The sequence below is a fragment of the Chenopodium album genome, chromosome 23 (assembly GCF_948465745.1).
Source record: "Chenopodium album chromosome 23, dcCheAlbu1.1, whole genome shotgun sequence".
NCBI lineage: Eukaryota > Viridiplantae > Streptophyta > Magnoliopsida > Caryophyllales > Amaranthaceae > Chenopodium > Chenopodium album.
This window is the reverse complement of record NC_137856.1, coordinates 38,610,865-38,630,460: the sequence shown is the minus strand read 5'-3', so window position 1 is coordinate 38,630,460 and position 19,596 is coordinate 38,610,865. Positions and strand designations below refer to the sequence as shown.

General features: G+C 35.8%; 1 protein-coding gene across 1 annotated transcript; it reads right to left on the bottom strand.

Annotated features, from left to right (window-relative positions):
• Positions 1–538: 538 nt before the first annotated feature.
• LOC145606706 (uncharacterized) lies at positions 539–19,076 on the bottom strand. Its single transcript, XM_081662531.1, has 25 exons — positions 18,911–19,076; positions 18,606–18,719; positions 14,760–15,111; positions 14,476–14,627; positions 14,048–14,287; positions 11,884–11,993; positions 11,712–11,789; positions 11,506–11,612; positions 10,762–10,850; positions 10,542–10,657; positions 9,449–9,552; positions 8,981–9,058; positions 8,791–8,869; positions 8,545–8,713; positions 7,414–7,484; positions 6,202–6,282; positions 6,053–6,123; positions 5,691–5,787; positions 5,503–5,562; positions 4,833–4,887; positions 4,348–4,739; positions 2,455–4,212; positions 1,609–2,184; positions 1,447–1,505; positions 539–994 (listed from the first exon to the last, which is right to left on the bottom strand). The coding sequence occupies exons 2-25, from the start codon at positions 18,625–18,627 to the stop codon at positions 799–801; spliced, it is 5,112 nt and encodes a 1,703-aa protein (XP_081518657.1). The 5' UTR covers positions 18,628–18,719; positions 18,911–19,076; the 3' UTR covers positions 539–798.
• Positions 19,077–19,596: the final 520 nt, after the last annotated feature.

Genomic DNA, 19,596 nt, shown 5'->3' with positions numbered 1-19,596 from the left:
ATAGTTTTAGAGGTATAAATTTTGTCACTATGTTAAGAGTTAAAAAAAATGCAATTAATATTAATGAAGACAAATGAGTAAAACATTTTAAAAAGGGTTTAATTTCTAAATACTATTTATAAAAGTTATCTCAAACGTTTAAATGTACTACCTCCGTTACATATTAGTTGCAACTTTGGGTAATATTTGTGAGAGATAAAATATTCCAAAGTTGCAACTAATATGTAACGGAGGATTTATATTTTATTTTCTACTTTTTCATACTATTATATTAAAAACTACTCCGTATTAAAGATACAGAAAAAATCGAAAACCGTTCCAAACGGGTCCGGTCTCCGATTCTTGAATTTTAAAATTCCGGTGTTTGGTCTGGTCCAGTCTTAGACCGGTCATCAAGCCCTTACATTCCCCTTTTGAGTTTCAACAGCCCCATCTTGACTAGGCAAAATCATGAGTTGCATTCCATCTTTTTTCAAAGAACATGACAACATTTCGCCAGAAAAAACTAAGATTAATTTTTTTTTTTTTTTTAAACTGTAGTATGTATATACAGATTTAGCAGTAATTGCAACCTACCTGTTTCCCTAATTCCTAAGCTAAAAAGAATGTCCCACTAAGAAACTAACTCTTTGGTGGGGCGCCTAATTGAGGACTATGAATTGCTACATATCTACAATGAAAATCACAATGTTACCCTCCAAAAAAAAAAAAAAAAAAAAAACAGAGTGTTTAATAATTGTAAATTTGTAATAAACTGAAATTTCCTCTACAAAATTGTATTAGGAGAGATCCCTAATGCTACAATGATAATAACTTCTTTGCAAACCATTCTGATAACCGTCCAATCTTCTTCAAAAGCTCTGCATTTTTCCCAAAATAACTCTCGGCGTTTGACAGCATAACATTTATGTCATGATTCACTGCCTCCAAGCTTCGGTAATAGTTATTTTCTAGCCTCGACTGGATCACTTCCAGAGATAATGGCACTGGAAACCTGCATATTTACAAAAACACGATTGTGTCAAATTTAACAAAACTCAAGAGTCAGAATCTCAGTGGTCAGTAGACACAAGGAAAGAGCTTGTAGAAATCGATGTTTGGGCTTATTAGAGCAATGACTCATCACATGTAATTAGCTTTGACGCCTTTCTGATCTCTCTAATAGACCACTCCATTGGTTGAGTAATACTATTTACTACTTTCATGGTACATAAAAATAGTTAAGGAAAACCATCTCTCAATTTTTGCTCAATTCAGGTCATTCCAGTTGAATTAAAAGGGGATCTTTTCCCAAGAAAAAAGATGGATGATGACATATCATAATCTATTGCAATAGTATACTTTTTGAGGTAAAAATCAAGGTTCCCTTAGAAATTTTTTTCAATGTAACTATAAGAAATGAAGATATCATGCAGGAAAACAAATTAGCGTTCATGTGTACTTCACCTATTCAAGAAATTTGACTTCCCAGAAACCTGCTGCAATTTCTGAACCCCGTAAATATCCTGAAAAAAGTTAATGAAAAAAATAGGTCAATTTCCAAGAAGTAGAAATCCACAAAAACTGATATATTATCAAATCAACCCCAAAATTATCTACTGTCACTACCTGAGCTTTATTTCCCGACTGCACTAATTTAGCAATTAATGACAGCAGTATGTTTGTGGTGTGGTCATCAAGATGAGGCTGCTCCCAGTGTGTGTCGCCAGCATCATAAAGTTCCCAAGGACTATGTTCATGTATTTCAGTTGGATCACTTTTGTATCGAATGACATATCTTTCCCATGGACTATCAGGAAACTCAAGGGATTTGGCCTTCACATCATGAACTCGACCCTCCCACCAACTACCATCCCCATCACCTTCATTTTTCCACCAAACCTGACATTTGTCTCTCTTAGTCCAGTTTCTCTCAATAGCAGTCTCATACCTTGTTCTCTCAACAAGAAAATCCGGAAAATCTGAAACTTCTGGCAATGTCAGCTTAAATTTCTTACCAAAGACACTAGAATTTGGGTCTATAAATTCAAGTGTCATTTTACAGCAGCTATCACCCGAGCCTGGAACAACAGAATACTCTAGCTCAATAACTTTGCAGAGCTCCACAGCTCTGATCTCTCCTTTCAAATATTCCCAAGGTCCCCTCACAGAAGAGCTATTGCAAGATATGTATTCCTTATGCCCCTACAAGAGCATCAACAAAAATGGAGAGTAATCAGAAAGATTATCTGGCTTTAATAAATTCTCTATACATAACAACTACCAATGTACCCTTCTACAAACATCTATAGTAAGAATGGTCATAGTATAATTAGTATCCCTTATTTCAACAGTCGAATTTGACAATCTAGAAGAGCATTTTTAAACATTTGTTAAATATAAATAAATATATACAAAGAGGGGGGAGGGGGAAGGTACAGTAACCTTTAGAAAATCCCGATACCAAGTCATTACCTGCCTCATATATGCAACTTCATCTCCCTGCTGAGGAATATATCGAGAACAATCAGGAACAGAAAGCATCAACCAGGATAATTTTCTTTGTGACTGACTTGACTTCCTCATATCCATTAGACTAGCATCACGAATAAAATTAATTCTCCTATTTCTTGTGGACCTCAGTCCCACAGTCGTACTAGATCCCCACTCTTCTTGAGGACGCCGATCAACCTTGTTCGATGCAGAATCCTCAGTTCTTCTTGACCTCTCTACCGATCTCTTCAAATGCTCTTCAACTGTGTCCCTAAGCTCCACAGATTGGGCCTGGTTAATGCCCTTAACCATAATACCATTTGTATCAGCACTTCCATTCAGACTTTGACAGCTTGCATTTGAGGTATTTTCACCAACATGAACAACATTGCTATCTGAAGATGTCCTCACTGCCTTAAAGGACCTTGACCTTCTGTAAACAGCACTGTACATCTTATCAATCTTATGTGAATGTGAAGCCTGTGAATTTAGCAATGCAGAGCTAGCATTAGCTTTAACTCCATCCAAAATTTGTTCTCCATTAGACTCTCCACCATCCAAACCATCTTTAAGGTGGGGGTTTTCCTCTTCAAGCTCTTCAGCACCAGATCTTTGCTCTACAAGAATCGTACCATTCTTTTCATTCCCTTCATTGGGTATAACTTTCATCTCATAAGTATCGTTTGAATCTGATGCAACCTTCTTTTCTCCAATACTCAACAATGTAGACACATTGTTTGCATCACTGCTATTTGAGCACGGAGCTCCATTCCCAGTAGCTACATGAACTTCATCCTGCACTCCATTAGAAGCCAGGGATCTATTGAAATCGGACAGCTCATTAATATTTCCATCATTTAACCCATTAGGATACCCTAAATGCTCATGATTATGCTGCGCAATTTCCTGCAACTTGCCATTATCATCACTTCGCTCAACTACAGATTTTAGATCTGCACCAAGCTCCTTAACAGTTTCATTTTGGTTGTCATTGAAAGAACTAGACCCACAACCAACCAATACAGGGGCTCCTTTCAATTTAATTTTGTTAGAAGTACGAGCTCTGACCACACCCCATTTTATAGCATCATTGCCTAATCCACCTAGCCAACCCAGTCTATCATATTCACGGAGGTTTGCATTGCCATGTAAGTAATTCACGTCCTGTTGGGTTGAATCTTTTCCAACTTCTAAAGGACCACCTGATGCTGAAGATGAAAAGCCTGCCAAATCTATCTGATTTCCAGAGGTCGGGATAGATTTACCTGAAAATAGAACTCGATTTGGATCACGAACTGGAAGTTTTAGAACTAACTTATTCCTGTTCCCAGCACTCTCATGAGTTCCAGAGAACACTTTAGATCTAGATATACCCTCAGAATCATCAACCATTACTTCTTTCCCCTTCAGATTCTTTGCTCTCTCATCTGGAACAAACTTATCAGATTCCTCACCCTCAAAGTCAGAATATTCAAGTACAGATTCACTGTCTGATGTATCACCTTCAGAGTCATATACAACTTCATCAAGATCTGGAGTAGTACCTTTGATTTTAGAAAACAAGCTAAGAGCATTACGAGCAGCAGCTCTTTGGGGTCTTGAAGCCTTTAATGACTTCTTCTTGGACCGTTTTTGCCCATTTCTTGATTTCCTGCTTGGGTCAGTTCTATGGGTACTACCATCACACTTATCCAGATTTCTTCTTTTGACACGCCTCCCTGAAGAAGTAGTTATCTCTGTCTGCAAAACAAAAAAATGTACACACATGAATAGACATAATATTATGTAGGTAAAAAGATGAGTGTGTCATTGAGAACTAAGATTATTTTTGTACCAAAAAAAAAAAAAAAAAAAAAAACATATAAGAAAATGTACTTCTCTCTTTTTCTTTCTCCTCCTTGATCTACGAACACTATCTCTGTTAATGCAATCAGCATCAGTGTCTTCTTCACTGCATTCCAAATCACCAGATGATGTTGAGCTAATATGTCCTCCATTGCCGCCAAAGGAATCCGTAACATTGAACTCAGAGTCAGTATCATCACTAACTAATACTTCTTCTGGCTCCCAATCCATGACATCCACAAAATTTGGCAGTGGATCAATTAATACATCAAAATCTGGCAGGGGTATCATATGGTCTTGGCCTGAACTGAAGTCTGGACCCACAGAAAACTGTACAGAAGATGGGAGCCACTCAATGCCCAGAGTTCCAAGCCGTCTTCGCTGATACATGCTTTGGTAGGGTTCTGGGTATGGTATCATGCCTAGAAAATAAATCTCAATAATCAATAATGTTGAATACAAAGTAATATTTATATTTAACCACTTGAAATAAAGTGATGGGAACAAAGACAAACTTGAATCACAAAGAAGGTCTTGCATGTTCCTTCGGTAAGGAGGAAGTTGAGTTTCCTGCACCAAGAGAGATCTATAAATCAAAATCACATATCCACAGAGGCAGATGAACAACATGAATACTCCTAAACATAACTCCAGTACAGCCACAGCTCACAACAGAAATCTCTTATTTCAAGAAATCTATGCTATATATTAAAAGGCGTTCATAAGAATGTTGATGTGCCACGTATCTTCCCAATATCTCATGATGCCACATCATCACTCAAACAATGTCACATATGCCACATCACCAAAGCAACCAATATTATTGAATAAAAAAACATAAGGGTAAGGAGAATCGAACCCTCAACCTCTTATAGCAAGAATAACCATTTCACCATCTAAGCCAATTATCAAGTATTGTTATTAATATGTAAAAAAAACTTATATAAGTGCAAACCACAAGGTTCAATTAAAATAAAATATACTTAAAAAAAAAAAAAAATCAATTTGAGTTTAACAATGACAATTACAATTTTAAAAACCTATATAAAAATTATCGATTACACACGTCTACAACAGTTTCAACCCGGGGCACAACCGGGCTACTCACTAGTTATATCTTTATAAAATGAGAACTATAATCATTCATAAAGAATGATGGAAGCCTTAAAGATACTACAAACTAACCTGATCAATAACATTTCCACTAGTATCTCGGACAAGTGGACGATAATCCCCGAGAAAGAACTGCAAATTTTGCAATTATAAGATATTATAAAATAAAAAATAAAATAAAATAAAAAAATAAAAAAAAGGTACTTTGAGCATCTTACACAGCATAAAATTATAAGGAAATGAGTATTTTCTCTTAGTACCTGATCATATTTCGCATCCATTTGGGACTCGCCTTGACCAGTGCTCAAAAAATACAGTTGACCGACATCATCTGAAAGTACAATTGAGGTCCCATCCCTATTTACAGAAATAAAAAAATAAAAAAAAAAAAAAAAGGAGAGAGAGAGAGAGAAATATATATGAGAAAACACAAACTAACAAAGGATATTCAGATGAGCTGTGACACATTCATCTCTATAGGTAGCAAACAAAAGAGCTGCAAATCAAGTTTAGCTTTTTAATCCAGACAATAATAAAGGAATATGATGATAAATGCAGTAACAAGCAGTCAAGCACTGTGGCACAAGCAAAAGAACAGACGAAAGCCAACATGACCGCTTACATTGAGAACTTTCCATCAACCAATTTAAACCGTCCAGTGTCATAGATTCGAATGGGCTTTCCTTCCCATATCTGCAATAAAACGATACTAGAAAGACTAAGCATACAAGTCTGGTGGAATGTATATAAGGAAAGTTCACTGAAACTTACATCCCAAATTATGGTTTTCCCATCATATCCAGCACTCATAGCTATGCGAGGGTTGAAAGGGTGAACATCCAGGACATATGTCTATAAGAAACAAACAGGACAAACACTTTTCCATGTCACACAATCATAAAATCTCAGACAGCTGAAATAAACAAAGTATTAATACAACTACATGATAGACAATTTAACATGCACGAGGAAATTGAAGAAAGATTCACCAATACATAATGTTCTCAATGTTTACTATTAACACAAAAAAGCTTAAGGTGGTGAAATGAGTTTGCCAAAAGTGGAATAAAGTGCAAGCACTGAGATCATTATGAAACAAATTAAAATGGAAAGTTTTATGAACATTATGTAACAAATTAAAATGGAAAGTGTTAAGAACATTATAAAAAAATAAAATAAAATAAAATAAAATTAAAAAAAAAAAAAAAAAAAAAAAAAGAGAAGTAGTATCTTTTTATTAGACAAAATGTATATTTTTCAATGAATCGACTTTATATAATTTTGAACTATCAACAAATTAAAGATATTAATGGCCAAAGTTGCGTGCCAACACATGTGATTCAAACATTCAAGTTGTTGCAATTTATAGGAAACAAGAGGAAATATATCAGGATATAAAAAAAAAAAAAATAAAAAAAAAAAAAAAAAAAAAAAAAAAAAAAACCACTAAAACTCATGTCTTTCTGTCTCAAGGTCAGAGGCAATCACTCTGTGAGCCTTGCAGTACCTTAGGCAAGTATTAGGAACTCTTTTCGATACACAAATTAGAAACTGAAAGTTGTCATAGTCAATGTTACAGCACATGAATTAAAAGGCTGGAATGTGGTTTCATATTTAACTAAACTCCAAATTCCCAAATTCTTGTTCAGCTAACCTTCCTACTGCTATTCAGGTATGAAACATGATGAGAATGCATATTAAAGAGCAGGAGTGTATGTCACAATACTCAGGCATACATTAGTAACTTTACAAATATTTGCAAGAAGGGCAACATGGAGCAAAGAAGAGTATAACATGTAATAGTACCACTAATTATCTCAGTCTGATGCACATTACCCCTTCCAGAACCATTGATCGGCACGGGGGGGGGGGGGGGGGGTGGGGGGGAAGGAAAAAGAGACAAATTAACAGATACAAAACTGCTCATCCAAATCTGATAATTAGTGCAATGCAATCAGGAATTCTGGAAGGAAAACAACTTACCGACTCGGTATGACCCGTCAATGAATGAACCAAGCTACCATCAGAAGCATTCCAAACACATATTCTGCAATCTGTCATGAGGAAAAGGCAGGCATAGTAATATGGATAAGGTCAAGAGACAAAACCAGTCTCACTAACATAATAGCACCATAGAAATTTTTTATCTACAGTGTAGAACGAGCAAATTCAATGAGCAAATCCAATAAAAGACGCTTTAAAATTTCTAACTAGCACCATCAGCCATAGGTTCAACCAACAGAGACATCACTCAACAAAACAAGCCCAAGCCCCAGAAAAACATCTATTAGCCATGTGCCTTGTTTACACTCAGATTTGATGTACAACACACTAAAAACAAGAAAATCCTGTTTCAATATAAGTGTAAAACTCTCAAAACACTTCCCTTAATGAATGGCCATCATGGAATAGGCTGTGAAAATAAGAGTACCACGTAAATTTAGACCCCTGATCATTGTATACACAATTCCAAAACATAAGTGCCCAATGAAGATATGGCCGAAAATACTGTTGGAAATTGATAGGACAGGAATTTTCTTAAAATTGACTAAGTTATACATCTACACAGGGAAATTCTACTAGTTTGATCTAGCAATGTAATCCACAAAAAGGCATGTCCAACTTAGCATCCTCCCCCTTTTTCTCCTGAATCTCAAAAGTGATCTTATCATTATTACAATAAAATTATTTAGATTAGAAAAACACATCAATTGGTTAATCAAATACTAAGTATATATACTCTCCCTTTGCTTTCCTTAGTTTATGTGCAAAGTTCTAAAATTTCAAATACTGTGAGCTAGAGTTAGTATTTGATTTTCGAAATAGATAAAAGCATTGAACTGGGAGCCACATTATCAAGAATATTAACGTGATATTACATCAATAAATTGGTTCTCCTATAAAAGATGGGCAACACAATCCCTATAGTACCCCATTCGACATGACGGCTAAACCAAAGCAAATACAAACATGCACAGTGAATTAAAAAGGCAGTTTAATAAACTATCTAAATACCACCTTATGGTAAATCAAACACAAGATCACCTGAAGCAGTTACAAAACATTTATGCTCTTAAAGCACCCTTTTAAGAAATTTAATTGACATTAACTTACCCATGATAGCAGCAAGGACAAATCGATTATCTAGACTCCACACAATCATATTAACACCACGAGGCGTAGGTTGAACTCTCTGTCTTGGGCCCCCTCGCGGAGGCTGTGGAAGCATGGGTGGAGGAGGAACCTTGAGATGATATGCCCGAGTCCAACGCCCAGCTCTTGTCTGACAGGAAAACATGTTTTCAGTGATGAACTAATCCAAACACATAATAAAAAGAATAATTTCCTATCATAGCTCACATGTGATTTGCGTGACCTTGGAATCCAAATAATTGCACTACCATCACGAGAACAGGTAACTATATTATCACGAGAAAACCTGCCAAATTTTGGGAGATAAATTTGTCACAAAGCAAAAACTTTCACTGAAATCAACCACACTGTACACGGGATAACCGGGAAAAAAATAGGTGTTTAACAGTTTAAGTACCATGTATTTTTGAATTTGGGACAATTATCTTCCTTGGTTGTATCCGTAGCAGAGAATCGAGGAGTCACAGCACAACCACTGTAGAAAAGCACAACAACTTATCAGCATCCAATTATGTCAAGGGACAATCTGAATTAAAGATGCAAACCTCTGTTTTGCAAAAACATAACAAGTGTAGTCAATCTCAACTAGAAAATAGAACTCTGAACACTACCCAATAAAGTGCATGCAAGACATAATTAGCAAATCAACATTAATTCATATAATTCTGGGTTCTTTCAGGCTAAAGCCAAAGTAGCCTCCCCAACCACGAGCTTAAAAATTGGTCGGACTCCCCACCCCACCCCCACAACACCCACCCACCCCAATCCTGGCTGTAAGAAATGTTGAAGCTCCCATCTCTTATCAGCACCCAGCTACTATAGAGACAAACCACCCTTTAGCTACAGTAATTTGAAGTGAACTGACCTAAATTGCACATAATTAACATCATTTTCATGGCCAGAGAGAACATCCATCTCACTAATAGGTTGTTCTGAATTGTCAGTAGCGGATTTACAAGCATTCCAGACCTGCAGAAAAACAAAATTGATTTCATTACTAGAAGTTATTCAAGTGTAGTACATAACTCAATATCACGCAGTTTAAAAAGCAAAGCGTTATAGATAAGGTGAGGGTGACCTCTATTGAAGACAAATGGGAGAAGAAATGGTACAAGGGTTTAAATACACTCTGCGAGGTACTTGTGCTAAGGTGCAGGAAATTTCCGAGAATGTATGACCTGTTTGGTTTTGGCACTAGTACCAGGTATCGGGCTGGCTATCAAACCTCAAACTGATTCCAGTTGTTTGGTCGGAAAAATATAATCTGTAACTCTTGAAATGTTGGGGGGGTTGGGGTGGGGAGGTAAGAGAGAGTCAGAAGGGATTATAGTTTATAGGGATGGTGCTGGCGCTGGTAAGTACAGTTGTGGTGTTTGGTATTGGTGGAGATTGTGGGCATCCCTCTGCTCTTCCTTGGGATTAAGGTAAAAGATTTAAAAGGGTTGAAGATATGGACTGCTAGTGCAATATTTTGTACCAAACAGCAGGTTCAAGTTTTTTTTTATTCCATTCCCAGTTTCCCACACCTAAATCCTGATTTGGTTGAAGAAAGCACCTCCTCAAGGAGGGAAAAAAAAAAAAAAACAAATCCAGAAAGAAGAAAGGGGAAAAGTGACCAGGCAAGACTTAACCCATCAATAAGAGATGGCCCTTCCACCCTTTATAGACCCATGTAATCAGCGACAATCAAGGAAGCTATCTTGAAGTATATCCCCTGCCCCCTTTCCTCTTCCCTTCTTCCACCTCCTCCTTTGTCATTTGTTTACATTTTACTATACAGTTAAACTACAGAAAGGGGGGGGGGGGGGGGGGGTTGGAACGGAGGAAGGGGGGCATCTCATAAAAGCCTTCCGCTAGTCACAGCTAACTAAGGTGAAATATAGATTTACTTCAATACATATCCCTCATAAAACAGTTTCAATTTGGATAAACTAAACCTCGGGCATAATTAAACATACCCTTGCAAGATTATCTGAGCTACCAGTCACAAAGACAGTCCCGTTGGCATTGAATGCACAACAAAAGATCTGATGATTCTGTTCACCAGCGATGGATGAAGCAGCAGTGCCTTTTCCTACGACATTTCCAGCTTCAGTAAATCACTCTACTAATTTATTAAAAAATTATTAAATAAATAAAATTAACAAATAATCGGCTGCAATTGAAGTAAAAGTCAACCTGCATCAGGAGGTTTGGGAAGATAAATACGTGGCTTGAACTGCGAGTACCTTGCATCCCATAGTCTACATGTTCCATCATCAGCTGATCTACAGACCAGAGAATACAGTGCATGAATCATAGCATAAGAAAATCAAGCAAACAGCTAGCTGAGAAAGTTGTGGAGAAAGCAACTCTCTCTGTGTGAATTAATTGTCTCATTGATAGTGCAATTTGAAAAGTGACATCATAACTAAAATCAAACATAACTACATAAGTCTAGTATATTAGATATATCCTAGCATCACCATGAGACAGGCAGAACAAGTTGCAATATAACATTAATAAGGACAAGGGAAGACCAATATATTGCTAGCTTGCTACATAGGTAACAAGCTTAAGTCATATACCCCTTAATGTACAAAGCATGTGAAGCTTTTATTCACCAGAAACTTTTTGTATAAAGCACATTAGGCTTTCAAAAAAAAAAAAAAAAAAAAAAAGCACATTAGGCAGAATAGGCACTTTCCATTCATAAAAAAATAAGCGGGTAAGGAAAACACAATTGACACATAACGTTGAACAAGAATTGATATCCACAAGAAGTAAATGATTCAATGAACAACTAAGTAAACAATGTAATACCAATATCTCCTAGCTCACACAGCACAAGGTCTAAAAGAACTAAGTCTTTAAAGTTAAGAACATCTAGCAATATATGATGTAAGAACGAGACAAGAAAATTTGAAGCAGGACAATCCTTACGATAGAAGCTGATATATAGCACTAGGCCTTGGGCTAAAGGCAATGGCAGTAACTGCTCCTGTATGCCCTCGCAGAACTGAAATTGGCTGCCCATCTGGCAAACGCCACTGTCATGTAAACCACAATGAACAGATTAAGGTACTCTATAAGAGAAGACAAGAGACAATGGTTGTAATATCAGAGTTGCAAGAGAACCACACACTCACAGTTCTAATAACACAATCATTTGAAGCAGATGCCACCAAAGCATTGTTGGAACTCACAGCCAAGTCAGTGATGTCACCCTTCGATAATAGCAAGTGTAAATAAGTAACAAAATAAGAATATAAAATCAACTGTCTGAAAATCATTAAAATAATTGAAAGCATCAAAGCGCACTTCATGCCCACGGCAGCTGGCCAAGATATAAGCAGTTTCCATGGACCAAATCTTCACAAGGCGGTCATCTGAACCAGTTATGACAAACCTTCCCGAGCGGTCACATACAGCTGCCAAAATAATTCAAAAAAGAAGAGAGATATTACTGTTTGTCAACTACAAATAAAAGCTCCGTGATTTTTTGTTTCTCTCAACACAACAACAACAACAACAACAACAACAACAACAACAACAAAAGGTGAGTGGATGTGAAACAAAAAAAAAAAAAAAAAAAAAAAGGTAAATAAATCAAGAGAGAAAATAAATAAGGTGGGTGAAAGCCGATAAAGTAAGGGAGATGAGAAAGGTATAATGTGGGGTAATGAAGGGTAAGATGGTAAAAGGTGTTCATGAAAATTGAAATAGTGTAAATATGGGTTAAAACCGTAATTGGAATTGGGTAGTACAAAATATCAGATATAAGTACTAAAATAATCTCAATAACTTCGTAACTTTACAGCTGTTTTGTAAAGGCTAAATACACAAGATAAGTAGAAGATTTGAACGCCAAATAAATCCATCACAATTGAAGTCATTTGCATTACACTTATTGTGGTGGAGAGACTGGAAGCCAAGTTTGTTTCTTTCCATAAATTAATATGGTTAGTGTGGATTTGTACAGTTTCCATTGCGAAACAATTGCATGTTATACTGGATTGGTGGCCACGGGAAGAGAAAAAAAAAAAAAAAAAAAAAAAACTACGCAATCTGCTTGTATGGCAATTTTGTGGTTGGAAAGATATACATAAAGTATAAGTTTTCTCGAAATAGGCTTTCTTATTGAATTTGATTCCAGAAAAAGTTGACTTTCGCTATGGGTACCGTTGAGGTACCCCCTCTGTTGCATAAATTGCAAAAGCCAATGCTTTATATAAAAATCCTTGTGCATTAATAACGATTCAAATAAAAATAACAAAGTATTAGCAGAACGGTATCAAAGCAATAATATCCAATGCTTTATTAGCAATTACTCCTTTGACTAAAATGGAAGTTTCATAACCCTTCATTTCAAACCCTATTAAAATCTTACAAGGAAAAAAACATGGAGGAAAAAAATTTAGTGACTGGGGTAACAAAAACTTGAGAATCCACACGATTAAGCCACAATAAAAAAGTTTGGTATCTCACAAGTTGAAGCAAGATACAGCCTGGTACATTAGAGGTTCTCTTTACTTTCTTGTTTCATTTTTCAAAGACAATTCCTTATGACGATTGATCTCAAATCATGTTGGGATTATGACTTTGTTGTTGTTGTTGGTGGTGGTGGTGGTGGTATTTCAGAGATTATTTATATGAAAAATTAAAGCAAGATATGTGAACTTCAATGTTAACCAAAATTTTTTTAAAAAAAAATCTGATTAATATATGAAGCCATATCACAAGCCTAATTAGCATCAAGCATATTGGACAATCAATGGGTGAAGTACATTAAACCACTAAGAGACTAAAAGAATCTGAAAGATCAGATCTTCAAAGTGGATAGCAGTTATAGCACAATAAATAGCATGACAAGCAAAGAAAATGTGGAATAAAGGATACATCAATTATATCTCAGATAGAAATGTGATATCGGTTTCTCTTGATTTCACATGACATTACAAACTTCTCATCATAATAGTAGCCAAATTGAAAATTACTTTACCAGCATTTAACTAACATTAATCATGAAATGAGATGAGTACATAGAGAAAAACCAATAGATTAAACCAAGAAAAGGGAAAGGCTTTCACCTATGTTCTTTGATATTATAACTACCACAAAATTTAGACATCAAATAGACTATAAAAAATTATAATAAATAAAAAATGCACTTCCTCCGTTACCCACTTCCCCTAATATTGCAACATAGGGGGAAGGACATGGATTTTAAGAAGAGGAGAGAGATAGAGAGGAATAAAGATAGGGACCCATGTGGGGAGCAGAGAGAAAGAGAGAAAACATGTGTAAATAGAAAAATATTGCAATGTTTGTAAGATTTCCTATAATGGTAACTGTTGCAATATTTGTGGAATGGATGAAGTATTTCCTACCCTGCCAAAAACATTAAAAATTCAAATAAAAGGGATAAATCTGCTCTCAGTAAAAGCTAGAATCAGGACAAGGATTATATGGATAAACAGCTTACCACAATAAACAGCATCACGGTGTCCCCTTATTTTTTTTACATTTTGCATCTTTTGCACCATAGTGGATGGTTTTACAATAGTATAACAGGCAGCACGTGTAGATGGTGCTCTATGGTGTCTCGCAAATCCACCACCAATTTCTCTCAGCCTCAGCCCACGCACCTGATCAGCTTGCATATGAGGCCAACGCATGAAAACAGGCGGTGGTTTAATCTCATTGTCTCCTTTGATCCCATCATCTGCAAGGATATATGGGGGAAAAAAAGTTATCGCTCTTAATTGTAAGTTTGCTGTATTTTTCAGATATATATCAGAGGTTCATTATAGCATCTACACTTTCAAAAAAGGAATTGCATCTCCGAAACAAACAATAAATCATTCAAAGGAATACTAACAAAAATATAGATGTGCAGATACATGAACATACCGGCCAAGAGTGAAAATGATCCAGCCCCCAAAAGTGTAGGAACATCAGCTGCATTTGGTATATTCCTTGCAACAATACCATGTGGATTGGCTTTATTAAGTAATAGCTGCCTCAGAAGCTTTATTAAGTGATTCTTTCCGATATGAGCATACCTACAGGAAGAAAAACAACCCAGTGAGAGAAATCTCATAATCGAATGCTACAATGATATATTTACAGCATATCTTCGCTGAGAGATCGTCTGTATTGAATCTTTTGATCGAGATAATAAGCATAAAACATACCGCTGCTTTAGTTTATTGTAACTCAATGGAAATGACAGGCCGTCATCATTTTCATCACCACTAGGAACCCCACTCCTAGAATACCAAGCATGGTATCTTCTAGGTAGTAGGTCATTCTCAAGAAGCTCATTCCAAAATTGTCCACAAGTTCTTTGACATGGCCCATCAGACAAGAAATGCATGATAAGGAAATAAATTTCTCTGAGATCAACATCAACGTCAGCCTCCAAATCAGTGTTCATCTCTGGATCTGCAAGAGCTGCTTTTTCCCGGACTTTGAGAGGGAAACTCAAAGGTTTCACATTAGCAGTCAGATTTCTAGCAGGGGTGTGTTTCTCAAGAGCCATATTTCCTGAACAGAAGCAGACAAGCACATGTAACCACTTCAACACCCAACTTTTAAAAATGATTAAAGAAATAATGTTGTCAACATATATATTTTAGGCACGAGCTGATCCAGAAAAACTAACTGAAGAATAGAAATGTAAGATTTAAACAGACCAAAACTCTGATGTCTTAGGCTATAACTATAAGCATCATCTAGAAAATCCCCTTCTCAAACCCAAGTCCCAACCAAAGAATAGAGAAGTGCATAAAGGATTAATAATCTTCGATTTCTTACCAAGATAAATGAGACATAATATAGCCAGCTTCAATTATCACCCTCTGCAATACATATACTAATTTGTTTGTGCTTATTAGATTTACACAAAGTCTTATATGTGGCTGGCCACACCGTGTGGCAAGGGTTACTTCGTTATTGTAATAGGGGTTACTTAGTCAGTATTAAAGGGGTTACTTGGTCAGTGATATAGGGTTACTCGGTTAGTGTAATAGGGGTTACTCAGTCATTATTACAGGGGTTACTTGGTCAGTGATATAGGGTTACTCGGTTAGTGTAATAGGGGTTACTCAGTCATTATTATAGGGTTTACTCGATCAGCGTTATATGGGTTACTTTGTTCTTTTATAAGTGATCACACAGTATAGCTAGCCACACATAAGACGGGCTGTTAGATTGGCCTGCATGTCCTTTAATCATAAGTATTATAATAGCGTGCAAGCAGTGATATAAGGTGTACTTAAGTCTTGACATGCAACATTCTCAGCCATACACATATTGAAAATTGCAAATTCTTGAGAAATCACAGGAACACTATGATATCCTCAAAGAATTTAACAAAGTAACCGAAAATTTAGTAGACATCTTAAATATCCTCAATGATTATCCTACTAAAATTTTCCACTGTAGTTTGAATATAACAATAAAGCCCTTTTATTCCAAAAGAACATTAAGTTATTAAGAAGATCATTAACCTTCATGCCTTCATGGTAGAAAGATCCAATGCATTGTAGTGCAAGGACGGAGCATATTAACAGGGATATGCAAGCTCTCAAAAGCAAAGTAAAGATCAATAAAACAAATGATCCCAAAGAGATTCATCAAATTGAACACGTCCAAAAAAGATCCCAAAGAGATTCATCAAATTGAACACGTCCAAAAAAGTTTACCTGAACAAGACCAAAAGACAAAGAGCCCAACAATCCAGCTTTATTTTGCTTGAATTACTGAAAAGTAAGAAGCATGCCTTTCACTAACAGTTAAACCTTGGTTTTTACAAACATCTCAAGAACTCTTTATACTTATCTTACATGGGTTCATGCATATGGGCACGTATGGTGCAATCTAAATAAGGTTCTGCAAAAGGGGTGGGCCTTGATGATTTAGAGTGAAGGGTAAAGTTGGAAGCAAACACCCCCCTCCCACACAGTCACACACACACAAAGGCAGAGTGAACAATCTAAATCTCAGGAGACCCTAAAGCACACCGAGAACAGATATTACAACCAGAAATCAACCCATGGCACACAGTTGTGACTCTTGTGACTTGTGAGTGTTTGCCAATTAAAGCCTTATGAAGTTACGAAGCTCTAAGCTTATTGGCACATGTGCTACCAACCAACAGCGATGCAAAAGTAAATAATCACAAAAGTATCGGGAGGGGGGATGACATCCAAAACAGTACAACGAAATGGCAAAAGAGAACCCGCTGTTAGAGTGCACAATATGAAAATGATTATGGGCTTCGCCAGGATGGTTGATAACTCTACATTAAGAATATTTTTATCATGATAATTTTAGCGATAAAAGTACAAGTGGAACGATGAACTAGGTCGGCAAGAATTTGAGAATGTCGATATTAATAAGTACCACAAATAGGTGGTGGAGCAAGGTTAAAGCGCTCACCTGAACTTCCATTTTGACCTAATATGTAAGTACACTAATTTTTGGACCGACTAAGAGATTACACTGGTTCTACTCAACTATCCTAAATGCTCAATAGCACATTATCAAAAAATCTCATTGTAATATACAACAGCACAGCTCTACCCATAGTGACCTCCAGGAGCGTATTCTATATATCTAAAGCCCATACAAACTTGTTTAGACAAATTGTTTCCCCAAAAGTTTGAATCAGTGGACTAGTATGCACAATCGGTACAAAATACGAAACTAGTAACAGTATCAAGGACTACAAGCTTTCAAATAGGCCATGATTGAAAACCTAAAGATGGTATACCAAATTAAAAATTTAGTTTCTCCACTCAACCATTAAATAAGTTTTACAAAACAATGTACATTACAAAAACTTAACAAGATAACATGAAAACAGAATCATGAAATTAGTCTCAATCAATAAAACTGACTCACCGTCTCCAACACACAAATCTAAATGTAAATGCAGCCACAGATGCAAACATCAATCCTTTGATACATGAATATGGAAGTAATATTTTTTGGACCGAGTAAGAGATTACACTGAATCTACTCATTTATCCCTAACGCTCAATAGCAAATCCATCTAAAAATCTCATGTAATATACAATGGCACAGCTCTATCCAGAGTCACCTCAAGGAGTGTATTCCAAAAATCTAAAGCCCATACAAGACTTGATTAAACAAATTGATTCAAAGGTAACCTAAATCAGCGGACCAATATAGATTATCACAGCAATTGAGCATCCACAATCCGTACCAAAAACGAAACTAGTAGAGTATCAAAAACTACAGGATTTCAAATAGGCCATGATTGTGATCCTAAAGGTGCTATAATATATTAATAAATTCAGTTTCTCCACTCAACCACTAATTAAGTTGAACAAGACAATGTACATTACAAAGACAAAGAACAAGATAACAAGCAAACAAAATCACAAAATTAAGTCTCAATCAATAAGGGTGACTCCCAATCTCCAACACAAATCATAATGTAAATGCAGATACAAAAACAAACATCAAACCTTTGCTACACGAATATGGAAGTAAACTAAACGAAGTATTTTGGACCGACTAAGAGATTATACTGAATCTACTCACCTATCCTTAAGGCTCAATAGCAAATCTATGTAGAAATCTCAATGTAATAAACGACGGCACAGCTCTATCCATAGTGACCTCAAGGAGATAATTTCAAATATCTAAAGCCCGTACAAGACTTGATTAAACAAATTGATTCAAAGGTAACCTAAATCAGGGGACCAGTATAGTTTATCACAGCAATCGAGCACGCACAATCCATACCAAAATCTAACTAATAGACAGTATAAAAGACTACAGGATTTCAAATAGGCCATGATTGTGAACCTAAAGGTGCTATAATAAGTTTAAAATTTTAGTTTCTCCACTAGTTAAGTTGAACAAGACAATGTACATTACAAAATCAAATAACAAGATAACATCTTGGAAACAAAATCATGAAATTAAGTCTCATTCAATAAAAACGGCTCGCCGTCTCCAACACATAAATCTAAATTAAAATGCAAATAAAAATACAAAAATCAAACCTTTGATTCCAGGATTTTCCATTAAGGTCAACAAGAAGCACAATACGCAGACACTAAAAACTCTCTTCTGCGGCTCCAAAACCTTGAATTACCATATACCATAATTGCATTCTCCTGAAAAATCAAACAATTACCCTTTTCAATTCCCAAAAAACCCCACAATTTCATCAACCCAAAAAACAAAATTCACCCAAAAATAAAAACTATTAAAAAACTACAAGATCCCATTATCAAAATCCATGCAAAAAAATAGATACAAACAACATAAAACAAAAATTAGAATAATACCCAGAAAATTAAATTACCTCCAATGGTATAAAATTCTGTAGAATTAGTTGATTATCTCAAAATCAACCTCCAATGGAATAGAATAGTAAAATGGGGGTGAATTTTTAAGGGTTTTTAAGCAGAAAAAGAACAAATTCTTAAATAAAACCAAAAAACAAAAAAAAGAAGTGATTTTTTTAGGGGTTAAACAACAGAGCTAAGTTTTTTTTGTTGAGTCTATAATATAGTTATGGTGTTTATAGGAGAGAGAAGAGAAAGTGGAGGTTGCGGAGATTAGAACGTCGAAGGAGGCGTTTTTTTTTTTTTTACTGTTTTTTTTAATATATGATTTTTATTTTTTAATTTATAAGTGTATTTATATACTTTACGCTCACTCGTCCTTTGTTACTTTTTGTTTCTTCAGAATATATGGAAATATTATGCGGAGTAATAAATCAGGAAATACATGGAAATAAATCAGAAAATATCAAAGAAATCTGTAAAAATTGATATTGCTTAGGCTGGATCACTGGATGTCTGGATGATGATAGCTGATTTCAGTGGTGTAAAGTGGTTTGTTGAAGGCCTTAAAGATGTTGAAGCCCAGTCCTTGATTGTATGGGTCAGTTTGGCCAATCCGGATCAGGCTGAACCAAATAAATTTCACATTTGCTTTTGTGTGGAGCGAGTCTTAAAGAGTAAGCGATGTAAACGAGGTTTGATC